The following is a 19718-nucleotide window of genomic DNA, read 5'->3' as shown; positions in this document are numbered from 1 at the left end:
ATCCACGTCATCCTTAGTTTCTCCATTGCAATTTCTCCTTCAGCAATAGAATTTCATTGCAGGCTCTTCTTTCGGAGTCTCATCCACGTCACATTTTTTCTCTCAAAAAAGCGTTGGCATACTATTTTAATTGATAAAAACATAGTGACAGAACAATGTTTATCCAAGTCATAAAAAAGTTAAACTCTTAGGATTTCTAATTTTTTTGGGTCACCAGATTTTTAAATTTAATATTGTTAATAAAAAAAATGGGCAGTGAAAAAGTTATATTTTCTTAAACGCATCCACCCAAGGATAAGATAAAACGAAAATACTGTAGCATGTTTGATTTAATTTCTTATTTTCTACTTTCAAGAAATAAAAACATTGAAAATACTTTTTCAGACGGAAATGTATTTTTAGTTTTGTTTAAAATTACATTTCTTGTCACCGCGTTTTCATTTTACCTAAGATGAGAATACTGATTTCAACTGAAAACGAAATTTTATTGTTTCCAATTTTTGATTCATTAGAAAAAATATTTTCACTAAAAATGAAAACAGAAATTCAACCAAACACATTTTCATTACCATTTTCTATTTTCAGTGAAAATGAAAACAGAAAACAGTCAAACCAAACATCCCTTATTAACCCCAAATCCAGTTTAACACTAATTCAGACATTTTTTTAAAAGATAAGCAATGATACCAAATCCAAACACACAAATGCACCATCCTTAATTGCCACATCATCCATTAGTAGGATATTACTAATAGAATTGCACCAATGACATGCTTTCTGAATTGCAAAGGTAATTTCAGATTTTATTCTGAAGTTGTTGGCAATGTAGTTCCTAAGATGATGGTATTTACGCAGATGATCTCACTCAAGCCATGAATGTAATAATTGGTCTATCTCAATTCTCAATTATCAATTGCATCTGCGCCTCACGCATTGAAAGACTAAAGCCGACTAGTCATGTTTAGAGTCTTCATGATGTATGCATAAGTGAAGGCATCTTCCTGGAGCTTCTCAAATCTACATCCACATACAACACACGAACAAAAAAAATTACAGTAGTCTGATTATATTTGAGACAAAAAAAAAAATCTTTTACGTAATCTTTAAAGTGAGCAAGAGTATAATCATTCTTAAATAATTTTAATGAGTTAAGACTACTATACATTTAAATTAAACAAAGAGTGAATATCTTTTTTTAAAAAAAAGAAAGAGTGAATATCTTCTTATTCCTTCAATTTAGAGACAAACTCAAAGAAGACTTGAATTCAGTTTGGATGAACTTTTCAATGATAATTTATATTAAAAAATAAAAAAAGGTTAAATATATCATTTTTTATGTTAAACTTAACTTGTATATTTTAACTTTTTTTTAAAATTCTCTTCTCTAACTTCTTCAAAAATTAAGGGGCCGTTTGGTTTTAGAAAATATTTTTTATTTTCTTTTTCTATTTAACTATTTTTACTTACAAAAATTTGCCATATTTTTACTTCATTGCCTATTTACAATTTTTTGCATAAGAAACAATGAAATCAATTTTTTTTTACTGTTTTCTGTGTTTTAGTTTTTGTTTTCATTGTTTCGTATACTTTAAAAAAAGGAAATAACAAAAATAAGATAGTTTTGTAATTTAAAATAAAAGTAGAAAACATTTTCTCAATCGAAATGGTCTCTTCTCACGAGTTGATTCATTTTACCTTTTCCTACAAATTTTTATTGAGATGTTTATCCAAACTAACTCCTGTTCTACATTTCAAAAACTGGGAAACAACTTTGGAGCTGGTTCATACAACATAGGACACATAGTTTTAAAAACTGGATTGATCATTGATCTGATTAAGACACTGGGTTGATGGGTCACACTGGTTGAACCGGTGGATTAGTGTTTGAAGAGCATAAACTGGTATAAGTAACATAAAACATAAGTATATGCATTAATTGTGTTATAAATTTAATAATTAATCATAAAAGTTTGGTGGTAAGTTTATCTATTAAAACCGAGTAACTAATTCAACCAGATCGGATCACCGGTTCAATCATTAAACCGGCAGGTCACACCGGGTTGATCTGATGATTAAACTGACCCAGCAAGACCTCCGGTTCTTTCATAATCCTTTAAGAAAATAGTTTACCATTGTCCTAAACTCATCGATGCAATAGAATTGCAAGCCACTCAAATTTAATAAATTAAATTACTTAACAACTTCTATATATTAAATTTAAGCCCATGTTTTTTGAGAGTGACATCTTAATATACACTATCACAAACACAATGCTTCACGTGACTTCCGTTCTACTAATATCTATATCTTTATTTATCTTAAATATATATTACTTAACGGAAATCCATTGTACCAGCACAACGAGAAAGTTTCACATTCTGAGACAAAAATGTAAAGGAAGGGGGTGGATTAACGTTATGTTGAACGTATAAGTTATGCTAACACACACTTTTGAATTGTCAGATCATATTAAATTAATAAAATTTGTTTTGACTCACATAATTTATCTTTATAATTTTCTTAATTTTAAAATTTTTATCTCTATAATTTATTTTTACCTTATAAAATATTTTTCACATTATTAACAATGAAATCTTCTGTTATATTTTCTTTCTTTTAAGATACCTGTTTTTAACATTGTTTATTAACGATGAACATTTTTTATTATTAATATTTATATTTTAAAATTTGACTTAAATTAAAATACCGGTAGCAAACATGAGAAATCTGAGAGTACATCATACCTTCCCGACTTGGAAAAATGTCCAGCACCAAGCTCGCATTTAAACAGCAGTATGTTATCATCAGTCTTCATATCCCTCAGTTTTGCCACAAACTTCGCAGGTTCTGAATACAAAACCCGTGGGTCTACAGCATGCGCAAGCAGATATAATATCATAAATAAGATGCAAATTTCACATGTAAAATCAAAGTATATATTTCAAGACAAATTATCAGTAATCACCACAGAGGAAGAATGCTCAAGCTTTAAATATTAAAGTTCAAAACAAAAACAGTGTAGTGACATGAATCACATGTGCTTACCATTTAATCCTGCTGTAACAAGAATGTGTGGATAATTCTGTGCCTTCACCTGCAGAAAATGAGAGGATTTAAAACTCATTTCATGCAGAAGAAAATAAAAATTATGCTCGGACTGAAATAAATGATAGCCAATGAAAGAATACAAGGCATCAAGCACAGCCATAAGTTTCTCACGTTATCAACGGGGGAATATGATTTCATGTAGAAGTAGAATTCCTCCTTTCTAGGATCACCCCATTCCTGCAGTAACACAACGAAAAAATCTCATTTGTAAAAAAGAAAAACAAGAAAAATCATATCATAGACATTCTGTGGACTAGCTTGAATAATGAAACTCAAGAATTTTGATAGCACATATGAAGCCAAGACGTGCCCAATTATAATAATCTTTGAAGAATATTGATGGCAATTTAATGCCTTTTATTACTATCAGTTTAGAGGGCGAGCCCTGGTGCAGCGGTAAAGTTGTGCCTTGGTAACTTGTTGGTCATGGGTTCGAATCCGGAAACAGCCTCTTTGCATATGCAAGGGTAAGGCTGCGTACAACATCCCTCCCTCATACCTTCGCATAGCGAAGAGCCTCTGGGCAATGAGGTACGAAGTTTTTTATTACTATCAGTTTAAAAGGGCTTTTAAAAAAAAAATATCAGTTTAAAAGGCAAATGAATGGTATGAGAATTTAAAAAAAAAATCTTCTTATTCATAATCTGAGACATTTTATGACAAATAATATGAAAAAGAATGTTAAAACAGTTTCAATGGCTTAAGGCCCCAGAAAAAGAAAAAAGAAAGTTAAAAAACAGAAAACACACACGCAGAGGGACTGAGGGACATCATGCAATGACCATGCATAAATCAAATTAGGAACACAGTATTTCAGAGATAAAAGTAAAAGCCAGGGTCCGGGGCTAAAGCCACACCAAAAACGGAAAAAAAAAAAAAAGATAGGGTGCACATGGCTGAACAAGATTAGAGTATACTATGAGAAACAAATATGTAAAGTAATTCCTCTAAAGACATGGCTTGGCTAGACAAATTCATCCATTTTAGCAAGGAAACAAGTCCAGCTAAAACACATTTCCAGAATCCAATTAACCAGTATTCAAACGTTTTCAGATATCCATACGGAAAGAGAGAATAAGAGAAAGAAAATTACCTCCCATTCTGAGGTAGTGAGAGGAATAGTTGGATCAAGCATTGTTGTTACAACATCCACAAAAGGTACTCCAGCAACAGCAGCCTTGAATAAATCTGGTCTCATATTAAGAACTGCACCAATTAGCAAACCACCAGCACTTCTTCCTTCGATGCACAGTTTTTCCTTAGAACAGAATTTTTTTTCAATCAAATACTCAGCACATGCAATGAAATCAGTGAAAGTGTTCTTTTTCTTCAACAGCTTCCCATTTTCATACCACTGCCTTCCCATTTCACCACCTCCACGTATATGAGCTATTGCATATATAAAACCCCGATCTAACAATGAAAGCCTTGCTGATTTGAAACTAGGATCTATGCATATCTGTTGACAATGTGAGGTCCACTAAATTATTCATTCTAGAAGAAATGGAAGAAGACGTTCAAAGGTGTAAAGACCAGATTCCTAAATGGAAAAAGTCAGCAACCAAAGGAACAAACAGGATAACAAATAGTGCCCACTGCTCATATACAAGAGGGAACATAAAAGTAAACAGATAACAATCTTTACATACTGAATAATTAATGACACAAGGAATCATAAACCTATTGCTGAAGCAGTCAATAAGTTAAAAAGGAACATAAATAAGGATGTTCTGCATAAAAGCATCTTGCACTCACTAAAATTGTATAGTGACAGAGATAAGACTATATCTTATTTCTGAAAAAGAAAAAAATGAGTGTTTAGTGGCAGAAAAAGGGACTAAATGTTCAATTATATTTAAAAGTACAACATTTACTTTCAAGTAGTAAGCATTAAAGACCGATTGAGAAACAGCAGCAACTTTCATCCATCATCCAGTTTCCAATACAAATCAAAGCATTGGATTCAGCATTGGTATTATTGTATGCAATTCAATTAATTTCTATTCTTTTACCTCATACGATCCATATCCATAGAGTAGTAATGGATCTGATCCATCTAGTTTCACAAGATCTTTTCGGTAAACAATTGATATGGGAATCAAAGTTCCATCCGAAGAAGGTGCCCACTGCCTTTCGGTGACATAACGTGTTGCATCAAAACCTCCCAGAACCTGAGTAAAATAGGACCAATACAGGCACAGAGAATAATTAAACAAGACCAAATAAAATGAAGAAAACCTATAATAATAATGACAACAACAATAGAGGCATGATTACCTTAACTATTCCCATTAGTACCAAACACCTTTTCAGACCTAGCTTTATCACGCATGTTCACCCTACTTATCACATGATTCATTTTATTAACAAATAACCCATTCTATTTCATAAGATGGAATTTGGAACTACTTTGCACATTCCTAATACCATGAAATGAATATTACATCAGATCTGTCTTAAAAATAGAGTTGAACATCAAATTTGCCCCTTAAAATGACACTATGAATCAATTTGGTCCCTAAAACTTCGTACCCCATTGCCCAGAGGTTCTTCGCTATGCGAAGGTATGGGGGAGGGATATTGTACGCAGCCTTACCCTTGCATATGCAAAGAGGCTGTTTCCGGATTCGAACCCATGACCAACAAGTCACCAAGGCACAACTTTACCGCTGCACCAGGGCTCGCCCTCTAATTTGGTCCCTAATATTATAAAAAAAAAACAATAGTTTCCAACTTTAACATTATCTATCAATTTGATCCTTGGAATTGCGCAATACTGGTCAATTTGGCTCTTAAGTCTTAACATTACAAAAACAATTAATCAGTTTAGTCCCCGAATTTGACAACCATCGTTACTTTAGTCCTTGAGAGTGAGCCCTAGTGCAATGGTTAAATTGCACCTTGGTGACCAGTTGGTCATGGATTCGAATCCGGAAATAGCCTCTTTACATATGCAAACAGTGACCATCCCCCATGTGCTCGCATAGCGAGGAGCCTTCTTGCTTCAGGGTACATTAGTTTTGTTACTTTAATCCTTATTTGATAGCCATCAGGCAATATGGTCCTTAACATTGAGGACCAAATTGACTAATACACACCAAAGTCAGAAACCAAAATGACTGATAGATACCAACTTTAAGGATTAAAATGATGGAATCTAATGTTAGGGACTGAAATGACTGATCATTGCCAATTTAAAGGACTGGAATTTCTTTTTTGTAAATTTAGTGTTTAGGGACTACAATGAATGTTGATTATAATTTTAGGAACTAATTTGATGTATTATTCCAAAATATTGGTAGGTCAACCCTCATCATAGCTTTCTCCAAGAGTTTCATTCCATTTTTCGGAACTTAAATTTTATGTCAAAATTCAAATTCTGCATTTCATATGCTGTCTTTCAAAATCCGTTAAAAATCAGTAAATTCTTTGAGAAAAACCCAGAAGATAATAACAACTAAAATATGAAATAAAATAGTCACTAGTGAAATTAAGGATGCCAGTCAGCAGAACAAAACATAGCGGAGGTCAAATTTATGTGATACCAGAAGCAAGCACTTCAACAAAAGAGAATAGTAAGCCTTGCATAGAACCAAGAAATATACATAACAAATTATTAAGACAGAAGAAATGCCAGATGTGAAATTGAGACATTGTAGAAGGTTAACTGCCCATTTAACTTACCGAGTCAATCTTCTTCAAAACAGAAATGCCTGCCTTCATATCATAATCATAGACTGAGGAAGGAGTCCTCAATGAGCTATACGAAAACCGTAAAATACTTGATGAAAACTCTGAATCTGAGGATTCTGCTGAGTATACAGGATCAACAAAACTGACCGCCTGACCACTTTCAAGGCTCCTTAGTGGTTCACCAATTGGTGGAAGGTGATAAACTATTATTTTTGGTAGACCATTTTCTCTCTCATATGCTACTAGATGATCACTAAAAAGTTGTATCTCCTGAATTTTAACACTAAAGAAAATTCCATGTAAGTTTTGATGAAATAGAAAGACACTAGCTCCAAAAATTTCTATTGTTTACATTTTATTCATTCAATGATTTTATATGTTGATGGATGATAAGAATCATCACATAAATATAATGTGACAGCAAATTAGTTCACTATAAACTGCAATGGAATCCAATATCATGTCAAGGAACAGCTCATCAAAGTTTATTTGAAAGGTGGCCAAAGACAGTTTTTTACATATCAAATAGTAAATTAGTAATTAAGAGAACAAAGACCAGACAGACAGAGAAAGAAAATTGCATGAGCAGAACACAATTACATACAAAGCATCTTAGAAAATATGCTTTCTTTTAGAAATTTAGAATGCAGTCTTGACTACGACTAATACATGGCTTTTAAAAATGAAACACTATACCTAGCATAAGAGCAATTCATCATGTTCCAGTAACCAAACCAAAAAGCGGGAAATCAGCAATTAATGACCACATTGTTCAGAAAGCTTTCACTGATATTTAATATTTTACATCCTTGAGCACAATACCTAGTAGCCGACACACTCACAAGTCAAGTCATTATATAATTTATTCAAGATTATGGCCCAAAATAAACATAACAACTGAGCAATTATACAGAAATCGTGTTACCTTTCCCTGTGAGGAATAAGAACTGTAGTTGAAGAGGTGTTATTGACAGCACAAGCTACAACCTCTGAATTGAAAAACTGATCACTTCTCCTCTTAATAAAGAAATGATCTCCACGATGGCTGACAGTTGTGTCAATACCATCAACACGTGGTGTCAGAACTTTAAGACCCTCTTCAGGCTTAGAAACATCCAGATAAAAATTGAACCTTGTATTTTTACTCTCTGATGCAACAAACAAATATTTCTTGCTCTCAGAAGCTTGAAGATCAAGAGAAAACATATCATCCTTTTCCACATAAAGACAAGTATCCTTTGATTGTTCTGTTCCCAGCACATGAAACCATGCCTGTATTACTTGAGATGTCAGCATAACAAGTAGACAATTAACAAGTGTAATAATGATTTAGAGATGAGACCAACAAAAAAAAAGGAAATTGATTATGGAACAACATGTCAAAGTAAACAATGTAAATATATTCAAATACCATCTTGGAGCAAGGATTGGACACACATGTTTCAGATTTGGAAGAAAAAAAACGATTTTGGGGTATGGTTTCTTCTGATTTGTTGAGTTTTTAGCTGTTTTCTAAACTTATCTAGTTACTATAACTATTATTATTTTAAAAAATAAAAATAAAAACATTTTTCCCCTTTAAAAGCACCAAAAAATTGAGCCCTTAATTAATCAGAACTTGGCGTCTAGCTATGAATTAAGCGGAAAAAATTTAGAAACACTGCCACATTGAATCACAATATCACACAGTAAACTGCAAATCTCGTAATCCTCTTTTCAGCATCTTTATCTGGCTAAACTTCAAATTCAATTTGGTCAATTTTGCTCCTAGTCAGATTGAAATTCAAAACGCCCATCCAATGGGTTTGGAGTTTGGGCACATGAGAATTTGGTTCAGTTTGAGCTAAGATGGTCAAAACGTGTGAGAATAAGACCAATAGAGCTCCAGTTATAAGTGTTGATAAGATGTAGGATTGCTTAACAATTAAAGGTAAAGGTAGACTAAGAAAGATTGAGTGAAATCATTAAAAGTGATCTTGAATTAAATGGTCTTGCTGAAGAAGTTGGGAAAGTTTTTGTTGTTGCTGCTGTTGTTGAAAAAAAGAAGTATCATTAGAACCAAATAGGTCAATACTGAGTTCAAAGGAGTATTTCCCACCTTGTCAGGCCTGAGAATCTCATCCATTGTGATGTAAACGAAAGCATTGTCACCAGCCCATTCAAGGTATGATGTTACACCAACAAGAGGCTCTCCAATAGTAGCTTGAGTCTCAACATCAATGACATAAATAGTATATATTTCATCTCCCTTGGTGTCTTCTGCATATGCTACCAACTTGTTATTTGGGCTAACCTAAAAAGAAATGAAGTTTGAAATAAAATAGCAGCAGGTCAGAACTTGGAAGTCAGGAAACAAGCCAGAAGAAAGTGAGAAAAAATGCCATAATAATGATATGTTCTAACCTTAAAAGCACCGATACTGTAGTATAGGTGATGTTGTGCCTTAACATTCACATCCAAAATAACATGCTCTGGAGGAGCTTCAGGTCCTGTGGGCATGATGTCATGCACAGATGGCACCTTTTGGTTATCAGATATAAGGCGCCTGCAATATTGAACATACTCCTTCCCTTCCAAAGTTCTCTTATAATAGTAATAAGGCCCTTTGCGTAAAGGTGCAGAGACATCCTCCTCCTTAATCCTTCCTCTTATCTCAGCAAAAAGCTTATCTTCAAATTCCTTAGTTCCTAAAAAATTTCAAAAAAAAAAAAATAGTATAATTTTTGCTGATAATCTAACGAGACTTCCTTAAAAAGTGTGGGAGGGTGGGTGCAGGGGCAGGTCTAAATAGATACAACAATAGGATTCCCAACTCCGCACTTTGGAGTCATAGAGCCTTTACCTCCTTTATGTTTGTTCTGTTTAACAATGAATCATTTCCATATATTGCAGGGGAAGTGAGCAGAAGACTGCCTTGTAAAGTTACACGAGAAATGCTACCAACACACTTTTTGGTACATTCTTTTGAATACACTCTCTAGTCTCTACTATTAGTCGAAACTTATTAGAAATAAAAAATTCACAATTTTATGGGTCTTAACAAGACATATTCAAGATTTTTTCAAAAATTTGAATTCGAAATTTTAGACTGTGTAATCGATTACACAATTTTGTTAATCGATTACCAGCAGTTAGTAAACGTTTTAATTCAAATTTTAAAAGCTGTAATCGATTACACAATTACTGTAATCGATTACCAGACAGGATTTTCAGAAAAATAATTTCAAGAGTCACAACTTTTCAAAGGCTTTATTCATGACCACCAATGGTCTATATATATGTGACTTAAACACGAAATTGCTCAGAGATTTTCAGAACAACAAAGTGTTTATCCTCTCAAAGAGCAAATTCATTTTATCCTCTTAAGAATTCCTTGGCCAATTCAATTGCAATTCATTAAGGAATTATTTGAGTACTCAATCTGTAAAATCCATCTCTTTCTAGAGAGATTTGTTCTTCTTCTTCTTCTCATTCTCTAAGGGATTAAGAGACTGTGAGTCTCTTGTTGTAAAGGATCTCTAAACACAAAGGAAGGATTGTCCTTGTGTGTTTAGAACTTGTAAAAGGAATTTACAAGATAGTGGAACTCTCAAGCGGGTTGCTTGGGAACTGGACGTAGGCACAAGGGTGTGACCGAACCAGTATAAAACTGAGTTTGCATTTTCTCTTCCCTTAATCTCCTTTATTTATTATTGTTTTATATTCATATTCAAATTGTTTCATTTGAATTAATATTTAAGAAGATTGTCATTAAGGGAATTCATAACTTGAGTAAAAAGTGAAATAGATTTTTAATTAGGGGAAACAGCTTCGAATATCTTAATTCAACCCCCCCTTCTTAAGATATCTGAGGCCACTTGTCTAACATAAATACATTTTGATCAATAGTAGCGCGTCTTTTGTTAGCACTCCTCAAGTTACCCTACACATCAACCTCCAGCTCGAGAAGAAAGTAAAAACTATAGAAGGCCTGGGTGCATCTGAAATAGTTTCTATAGCCATTAGGATCTGCTGTCTAGGAGGCGTTCTGTCTTGTGCATAATTAAATTTAAGAAAACATTTACTATAAATTTGCTACAAACTTGGAGCAAATTACAGTAGTTGTAATTAATAGATAATTGCTAGGTTGGAATTTTCGTTGTACAACCATCACAAGTCAGACTTGGTAATCATGTCGACGAATTGATGCAGTCAAATACTCGGATTAAGTCAACAATTTTTTTGCTACTGTAAGTTGTAACCAAGGCTCTTAAGTAAATTCAAACTTCCACGGTCTTGCTTACAGTGTGCTATACATCCATGCTGATGCGGATTGTATTTTCATAAGAAAAATAAAATTTCAAAAGTAAGAAGAAAGAATAATGACGGTGAAAGCGAAAGAGGATAAGAAAAATAGAATTCGCACCGGACATGATGGAATCGGTGTAGGCATTTTCCTGGCGGAGGTACGAGAGCACTTCGGGATCGGTGCGGGAATCGTCACGGAGCCAATAGTAGTTGTCGATTCTCACGTCGCCGAACATTTCCATCGCATGCTCCACCTTCTTTGCCACCGGAGGAGGCGGGGACTGAGACTGCGACGACGGATTCATCGGCGATGCGGAGGCGACGAGACGGCGGTGGCGAGAGAATGCTGCGGTGGCGGCGGCGGAGGAAGGAAACGGAACAGCGGAAGAGAGAACAACGGTAACAGCTAGGGGAATGCAGAAAATGCGACCAAAGTTTAAGCGAAGATTTGGAAGTACCATTTGTTTGTATTTTTCTTTATCGATCTTTATCTTTATTTTTTCGAAATAGTCTAATTTTTTTCTTTTTTTCTTTTTCTTTTTTTTTTCTTTTTAATATTTTTCTATTGTCATGGAATCTGGAACATGGAGAGAGAGTGAAGTGTTTTCATACTTGTTTCTTTCTTCCTATCTATGGATGTATAATTGAAATGAAATGTTAGAAACTCTGAATTACGAGTGCAATTTGCTCATTGAAATGAAATGTATGATTGTATGGCTAGAAGAGTGAGCCCAGCGGTATCTCTATCTTTCCAACTGAATATTTAATACGAAATGACATTTAGAATTGTCATTGTGCAACATATTAATTATGTGATACACACACTGGAATATGACTTTAAAGGAATTTAAAAGATTTCCTGTGATAAAAAAATATCGGGATGTTATATCAAGATTCTTTAAATAATATAAAATACGATTTCTAATATTTAATTAAGATTATCATGCTTTTTTTTAAAAGAGGGTGTGAAAATTCTTTACATTAAAAAAATGTTATGCTAAAATTTGATGGTATTGAATTGAGAATTTTTAAGTCTTACAAAAAGTCTTTTGATATAAATATATATATATATATATGCATATACTTAATATATTATTATTGAGTAAATTTTGTGTAACTTTTTGGTAAGGTGTATAAATATCATATTCACCCAATAATCTTAACCTATGTGATTTTTTTACTCTCATTTTTTTCTCTCATTACCATCACAAGTATATTTTTCTATTTTTGTTGAAGGAAGTATAAATATTGATATAGTAATACTTGATATCTCCTTTTTTTTTCAAGCTTACATGTCTTCTCTACACTTTAGTAAAAGATCATTCAAATTTTTTTTTCCATTAATCAACTCGACAAATTTATTATGTACATCATAAAAAAGGAAAATGTCAAAAATACATAATTTTTTTTTAATATTTGACCTTCTTTATGTGCTCGATCAAAACACATAAAGATAATCTTTTATTTTACATAATACTGTTTATTGATTATATGCTAAACTATATTTTTTCCTTAAAATTAGAGTTGTCTTTTTTAGTCTTTCAAATTTAAATTTGTATTTTTTAATCTCTTAAATTCACTAAATATTTTTAAGTCTCCTGAATTTTTTGTTGGTTTGGGATGCATAATTTATCATATTTTTTTATACCAAGAGAGACTAGAAAAAGATCTCATAAATTTGAGAAAAAAGATAAATTCACAAAGATTAAAAACATATTTTTATCTTTATTATGTTATACCAATATTGTCTTGGGATCCATTTTTATGAAGTAATAAAAAGTTAAATACAAGGCTTAATTAAAAAGTTTCACAATGTTAGCAAATTTTACACTCCAATTTTGTTTTCAAATTTTGCTCTCACGTAAAAAAAAATCACTATAAGTGTTATTATTTTGATTATTAATTTTCATTGATTGCTATAATTTTATATGTTGTTCTTTTAATTTGAAACTTATACACATGCGGTTAAGTAACTTAAAAATTTTATAATTCATAATTATTCCAAACTGAAAGTTTATCTGTTAGCGAAAAAAAAGAAAAAGAAAAGTGTTAAAAAAAAAGTAAACGTGTCTAATAATGTTATGAAAATGTTTAATGAGAGAAACATTTTATAACACAAAGTTGACGAAAATGGTGAAACAAGAGTGTCGCATGATTTTCTGTCAAATTCTTTTATTTTTTAATTTAATATTTATACCAGTAAAATATAAACACGTTCCTCGTCATCTTTTCCTACTAAAAAAGTTGAACGTAAATAGTCTTGAAGGATTCGTTTTCTTAAGACTCTGTTTGGTAGCTGACAGAAGAAATAAAAAGAAGAAAAGTAGGTAAGTGAGGAAATAAATGAAAAATAGAAGTTGTTTGATTTCAGAGAAATAAAGTAAAAACAGAAGAAGAAAAATATTTTAAATTAAAGTTATTTATTTAGTAAAATAAAAAATAATATTACTAATAAAAATTCAATTTTGCCCTTGTGTAAACACTATTTTGTTTTTTACTCGCCGCCACCTGTGTGAGTCCGTGAGTTCTCTTTCTCACCTTCGTCTTTGCATCACCCTTTCATTCTGTCTCCTTCTCTCTTTTTGCCACTGTGTATGTATGTGTGAGTTGATGAAAGGGTTTTTTTGTTTGTGCGTGTTTGCTAGTTGGTGTTTTTGCCAGTGAACAATTGTTGGGCGTGTTTGAATTGGGAAAAGAATGAATCATAAAGTGTGAATTGAATTGCTATTCCTGTTTGATTTCTGCCATTTGAATTAAAGCTGAACCTTTGGGGTGTAAATTGGGAAAGAATGAATCAGAAACTGTGTTTGAATTGCTGTGAATTGTTGTGCGTGTTTGATTTCTGCAATTTGATTTAAGGCTAAAACTTTGGGTTGTAAATTGGGAAAAGAATGAATGAAAAACTGTGTTGTGAATCAAAGTTGCAGAAGCAGTTTATGTTCTTATCAGTAGACTTATTTATGGAAAAGACAATTTTGTTGCATTGGAGCTTATATTTTTTGTCCTGTGCGGTTCAACCTTGGTGCTTTCTTGTTCTAAGAGAGAGGGAGGTGTAGGTTGGTAGCTTGAATTCTATGATTGGATTATTGCAGATTTGTGACTACGCTTGCAGGAGGACATTTTTTATTCCTTTGTTGGCACATTGCATGTGGTGCTTAGGTTTCATTACATTATGGCATAGGAATATGTTTATTTGTTGTTTCTTTTTTGGGTCCCTTTGTCTTTTGAAAAATCCGATGTAAGGTGGATTGGCTTGCTTAGGCACTTCTTGTGCAAAACTAAGTGGCATCAATAACTATCTTTTGCTGGAATGTGAATGTCAACGAGGGAATTTGTTATATTCTGTTATCTTGTGTCTAAATTAGTTATGGTGTGAATGTGATTTCTTCCATTTTCATTATACAAATTAATTTGATGTCAATAGTTTTTTTTTTTTTTTTGAGTTTATTAATAAAAGTAGGTTGCTGTTTTGAGTCAGCTTTATTTGAGCTAGACAAGTGAGAATGAAGTGGTTGGAGATGGTGTGGTTGATATTTCTGCATTTGTTGATTATTATGTATGTTTAGTTTTTGTACTGAATTTGTATAATAATTATTTTAATTTTTTTTCATTTATTACTTAGTTTGTTATCAATAAGTTAAAAAATAATATCTTTTAGATTTTATTAGTTCATTGAAGTTAATTTTAGTAAATTCATTAGGTTTAGTTGTGTTTTATAGAGTTTTGGTTCACCAACAAGCAGGAAAAAAAATATTTTTGGATTGATGAAGAAGCACACCAATTGAGTTTAGCGCGTATGAGGCAGCTTGGAAAGTCACATGGCAAGCATCTAGAGGCTGTTGGGAGAAGATCTGAAATTTGGTGCACCTATTGCACCTTAGCTAATTATTTCCTTTGCCATTGGTGTTGGCTAAGTGCAAATCTTGGGCTTAGCGTGTAGTCACTTAAACCAGTACTGTTTTTGTGTGTGCGCTTAGCACGGTTACCAGGCTTAGTGCACAAGCCTTTATGAGATAGTGTTTTGGAGCGAAAAGTTTAAAAGAAGGAAATTTTATTAGGGTTAGAGTTCAAAGGTTTTAGAATAGACATATTTTAGGTGTTCTTGTGCTTCATTATTCTTCATTTTCTCTTCTTTTCCTTGTATCCCATTCTTGTTTATGTCTCTTATGGATATGAGAGGCTAATTTTATCATTGTTAAGGGCTTGGATACCAAAACTCTGGGATGTAACAATCTTTACTATCCATTTAATGTTATCTCACCATTATTGCTTTCTTTCTATGTTTATTACTTGTTTGTGGTTTGATCACCCATGTGCAGGTATATTGTAGTGTAATGATCATTGGAATTTTTTTTTCCACTAAGAATTGAAAGGGACTTCTAGTTCTAGTTAACTCATATCTAGGGATGGAATGAGGTTGTCGAACCTTTTATAAACCTTTGTTCTTAATCAAATCACCAGGTTTAACTTGTAAAGGGATTAAGGTAGAATCAAGTGATTTAGACTCTTTTACATAAGAGAATATGGTTAGAGTAGATTAGTTGATCAAGGTAATAGGTGGAATAACATTGACTAGTGAAAAAATATTATTTTTACATCAAGAGTTCATTTGGTAGGCCAAGTACCCAATATTTTTACCATATCTGCACTTATCTTATGTTACACCTAAAGTGTTTGTATTTTTGTTCCTTTGAATGTTGCACTATTTTTATATCTTTGTTTAATCTTAGACTTTAAATCTCTATGTTATGTTTTAAAAATCAATCAACTCCTTTCATTTAATTGCTTAGAACTTGGTTTATACAAACTACTTAACACAAACAAAGTTCATATAAATACGACACTCAATCTTATCGTTTATTACTACTTGCATGATTTGATTTACTTGCTAATTGATTAACAACAATCAAAATACTGCAAAATATTTTGGTTGAAGTTAAAGAATTTGATGTGAACAATATAACACAACAACATGTGTGACTAATAGTGATTATAACATATACCCATCGAATGACAAATTTTTGAAATCGACTAACTCAACAATTATGGGATACAACTAGTGTAATTGTATTGCACTTAATTGTTGTAATTATCATATTTTGGAATATATAAAGCCTATATACACCTTTTTGCTTAATAGAACTAAATACAAATTGTAGAAATATGTATTATATATCCTTGGTATATTATTATTAGTGTTATGTTTGTGTTATTTTTTTTTTTATAATTTTAACAAAAAAATTGTTGTAGAATTTTTTTATTTCTATAATACTTTTTAATTGTTTTTATTATGTTTAATTATTTTTTTTTATTTATTTTTGTGTCAATATTTTTTTATATTGCATATTTTATAATGGAATGCATAATTAACTTATTTTATCTATTTTCAATTTACAATCAATAACTATCTTTTGCTGGAATGTGAATGTCAACCAGGGAATTTGTTATATTCTATTATCTTGCGTCTAAATTATTTATGGTGTGAATGTGATTTCTTCCATTTTCATTATACAAAATAATGTGATGTCAATAGTTTTTTTTTTTTCAGTTTATTAATAAAAGTAGGTTGCTGTTTTGAGTCAGCTTTATTTGAGCTAGACAAGTGAGAATGAAGTGGTCGGAGATGGGGTGATTGATATCTCCGCATCTGACGATTATTATGCATGTTTAGTTTTTGTACAATAATTATTTTAATTTTTTTCATTTATTACTTAGTTTGTTCTCAATAAGTTAGAAAATAATATCTTTTAGATTTTGTTAGTTCATTTAGTTAATTTTAATAAATTCATTATGTTTAGTTGTGTTTTATAGAGTTTTTGTTCACCAACAAGGAAGAAAATATTTTTGGATTGACGAAGAAGCACACCAATTGAGTTTAGCGCACATGAGGCAGCTTGGAAAGCCACGTGGCAAGCATCTAGAGGCTGTTGGAAGAAGGTCTGAAATTTGGTGAGCCTATAGCACCTTAGCTAAATATTTCCTTTGCCACTAGTGTGGGCTAAGTGCACATCTTGCGCTTAGCACGGTTACCAAGGCTTAGTGCACAAGCCTTTATGAGATAGTGTTTTTTAGCGGAAAGTTTAAAAGAAGAAAATATTATTAGGGTTAGAGTTCAAAGGTTTTAGAATAGACATATTTTGGGTGTTCTTGTGCTTCATTGTTCTTCATTTTCTCTTCTTTTCCTTGTATCCCATTCTTGTTTATGTCTCTCATGGATATGAGAGGCTAATTTTATCATTGTTAGGAGCTTGGATACCAAAACTCTAGGATGTAACAATCTTTACTATCCATGTAATGTTATCTCACTATTATTGCTTTCTTTCTATGTTTATTACTTGTTTATGGTTTGATCATCCATGTGCATGTATATTGTAGTGTAATGATTATTGGAAAATTTCTTTTCACTAAGAATTGAAAGGGGCTTCTAGTTCTAGTTAACTCATATCTAAGGATGGAATGAGGTTGTGGAACCTTTTATAAACATTTGTTCTTAATCAAATCACTAGGTTTAACTTGTAAAGGGATTAGGGTAAAATCAAGTGATTTAGACTTTTTTACACAAGAGAATATGGTTAGAGTAAATTAGTTGGTCAAGGTAATAGATTAAATAACATTGACTGGTGAAAAATTATTATTGTTACATCAAGAGTTCATTTGATAGGCTAAGTACCCAATATTTTTATCATATCTGCACTTATCTTATGTTACACGTAAAGTATTTGTATTTTTGTTCCTTTGAACGTTGCACTATTTTTATATCTGTTTAATCTTAGACTTTAAATCTCTATGCTATGTTTTAAAAATCAATCAACTCCTTTCATTTAATTGTTTAGAACTTAGTTTACACAAATTACTTAACACAAATAAAGTTCATATAAATACGACACTCGATTTTATCGTTTATTACTACTTATATGATTTGGTTTACTTGCTAATCAATTAACAACAATCAAAATAATGCCTTCTGCTGCAAAATATTTTGGTTTAAGTTAAAGAATTTGATGTGAACAATATAACACAACAACATGTGTGACTAATAGTGATTACAACATATACCAATCAAATGATATATTTTTGAGATCGACTAACTCAACAATTATGAGATACAACTAATATAACACTACGATTATGGGATACAACTAGTGTAATAGTGTAATTGTATTGCACTTAATTGTTGTAATTATCATATTTTGGAATATATAAAGCCTATATACACCTTTTTGCTTAATAGAACTAAATACAAATTGTAGAAATATGTATTATATATCCTGGTATATTATTACTAGTGTTATGTTTGTGTTATTTTTTTATAATTTTAACAAAAAAAATTGTTGTAGAATTTTTTATTTCTATAATACTTTTTAATTGTTTTTATTATGTTTAATTATTTTTATTTATTTTTGTGTCAATATTTTTTTATATTGCATGATTTTATAATGGAGTGCATAATTAACTTATTTTATCTATTTTTAATTTACAATAATATTTTAAAATCTAAAAACCTTAATAAACTTAAACTTAAAACTCAAAACATAAATGGAATTTTGTTTTTAATAATTTGGAAACTTACAAAAAGAAAACTATCCAGACGATGCCTAATATCCCTAACTAACATAAAATAAGTTAGAACTTAGAACAATAACCAAAACCGTCTAGATTGAAGACATCCCATCAGAAGCAAAACAAGCAATAACATCAGGTAACGACTTCATCATTCACGTTGGAGACTTTGTCGGCGACAATGGCCTCCATTGACGGCGCAACGTTGAGCATTGAATGGATCTGGAACTCCATATATGCGACCTAAAAAAGCTTTTACTGTGCTAGATCGGAATAGATCAGACTTGGTCGAAGAAGAAGATGAGCAAGCGGGGGAACGAGCATCTCAAGGAAGGTGAAAGTGACGGTAGCGACCCACCCAACAAAGCAAGATGTTGAGGTAAGAAGGGGAAACATTGAATGTGCCATGAACAAGACAATTTTCTTCGCCTTTCTTCTCGGTTGAGTGAAGAAGTTCTGCAGCGTGGGTCCCTCAAAAATTTCTTGTGTATTTCGCTTATGCCAAACCGCGGAAGTTGCATAGATCCCTGCGTTTCCCTCCTCTTCTGTTCTCTTCGTCTGTTTGTCTATGTCAAACATAGGGAAGGGAAGAAAGATATGAAATATTAGATAAATATTTATCTCACATTTTTTTAAAGAAAATTCATATAAAATTTCCTAAAAAATCGAACAACATGTTCAACTAGTCTTCCACCTGGTCGGAAAATTACCTTTATCAGAAAAAAAAAACTTCAACAACCCACACTCGTGATTATGACTTGTAGGAGGAATATATGTCTGCTTTAGTGGCAAGAAAGAACGGACAACAATGATTTGTGAGAAGAGAGAAATAAGTAGTGTTATGTGTTATTTGATTAGGGTTTAGGTAACAAGAGAGATCATTAACTATTCATCTTTTACCTCTTTCTTCATTCATTACCATTTTAGTGTGTATTTTTTTTCTTATCGATGATGTGTTTCTTATCGAGCTTGATACAATAAAACCTGATAAAATAGTCACCCATAACTTGATGCAATCAAGCACATTACATAGTCCAATTTAGAAATTGACGACATATCCCCTTCAATTA

The 19718-nt window shown here is 31.9% G+C and overlaps 1 protein-coding gene and 2 long non-coding RNA genes across 3 annotated transcripts; 1 reads left to right on the top strand and 2 right to left on the bottom strand.

The window, feature by feature from the left end:
- Positions 1-545: 545 nt before the first annotated feature.
- Positions 546-11827, bottom strand: LOC100820540 (protease 2). Its single transcript, XM_003555775.5, has 11 exons — positions 11207-11827; positions 9205-9488; positions 8900-9094; positions 7727-8073; positions 6793-7084; positions 5121-5279; positions 4202-4567; positions 3220-3285; positions 3046-3094; positions 2745-2868; positions 546-1017 (listed from the first exon to the last, which is right to left on the bottom strand). The coding sequence occupies exons 1-11, from the start codon at positions 11547-11549 to the stop codon at positions 942-944; spliced, it is 2301 nt and encodes a 766-aa protein (XP_003555823.1). The 5' UTR covers positions 11550-11827; the 3' UTR covers positions 546-941.
- A 1734-nt stretch (positions 11828-13561) lies between these two features.
- On the top strand, positions 13562-15362 carry LOC121174276 (uncharacterized). The gene is made up of 2 exons (XR_005890250.1): positions 13562-13608; positions 14808-15362. It is a non-coding gene; the product is annotated as an uncharacterized lncRNA (long non-coding RNA).
- A 3259-nt stretch (positions 15363-18621) lies between these two features.
- Positions 18622-19572, bottom strand: LOC102664232 (uncharacterized). Its single transcript, XR_420312.4, has 2 exons — positions 19359-19572; positions 18622-19214 (listed from the first exon to the last, which is right to left on the bottom strand). It is a non-coding gene; the product is annotated as an uncharacterized lncRNA (long non-coding RNA).
- Positions 19573-19718: the final 146 nt, after the last annotated feature.

This window comes from Glycine max, chromosome 20 (genome assembly GCF_000004515.6).
Source record: "Glycine max cultivar Williams 82 chromosome 20, Glycine_max_v4.0, whole genome shotgun sequence".
NCBI classification, from domain to species: Eukaryota; Viridiplantae; Streptophyta; class Magnoliopsida; order Fabales; family Fabaceae; genus Glycine; species Glycine max.
This window is presented reverse-complemented; position numbering and strand designations above follow the sequence as displayed.

Excerpts from the sequence above, each read along its gene's own strand:
- LOC100820540 (XM_003555775.5), bottom strand. The coding sequence starts at position 11,549 with ATGGTACTTCCAAATCTTCGCTTAAACTTTGGTCGCATTTTCTGCATT. Across the intron at positions 9,095-9,204 it reads ACAGTATCGGTGCTTTTAAG|GTTAGCCCAAATAACAAGTT; the intron begins GTTAGAACATAT and ends ATTTCTTTTTAG. Across the intron at positions 3,286-4,201 it reads TCACTACCTCAGAATGGGAG|GAATGGGGTGATCCTAGAAA; the intron begins GTAATTTTCTTT and ends GTGTTACTGCAG.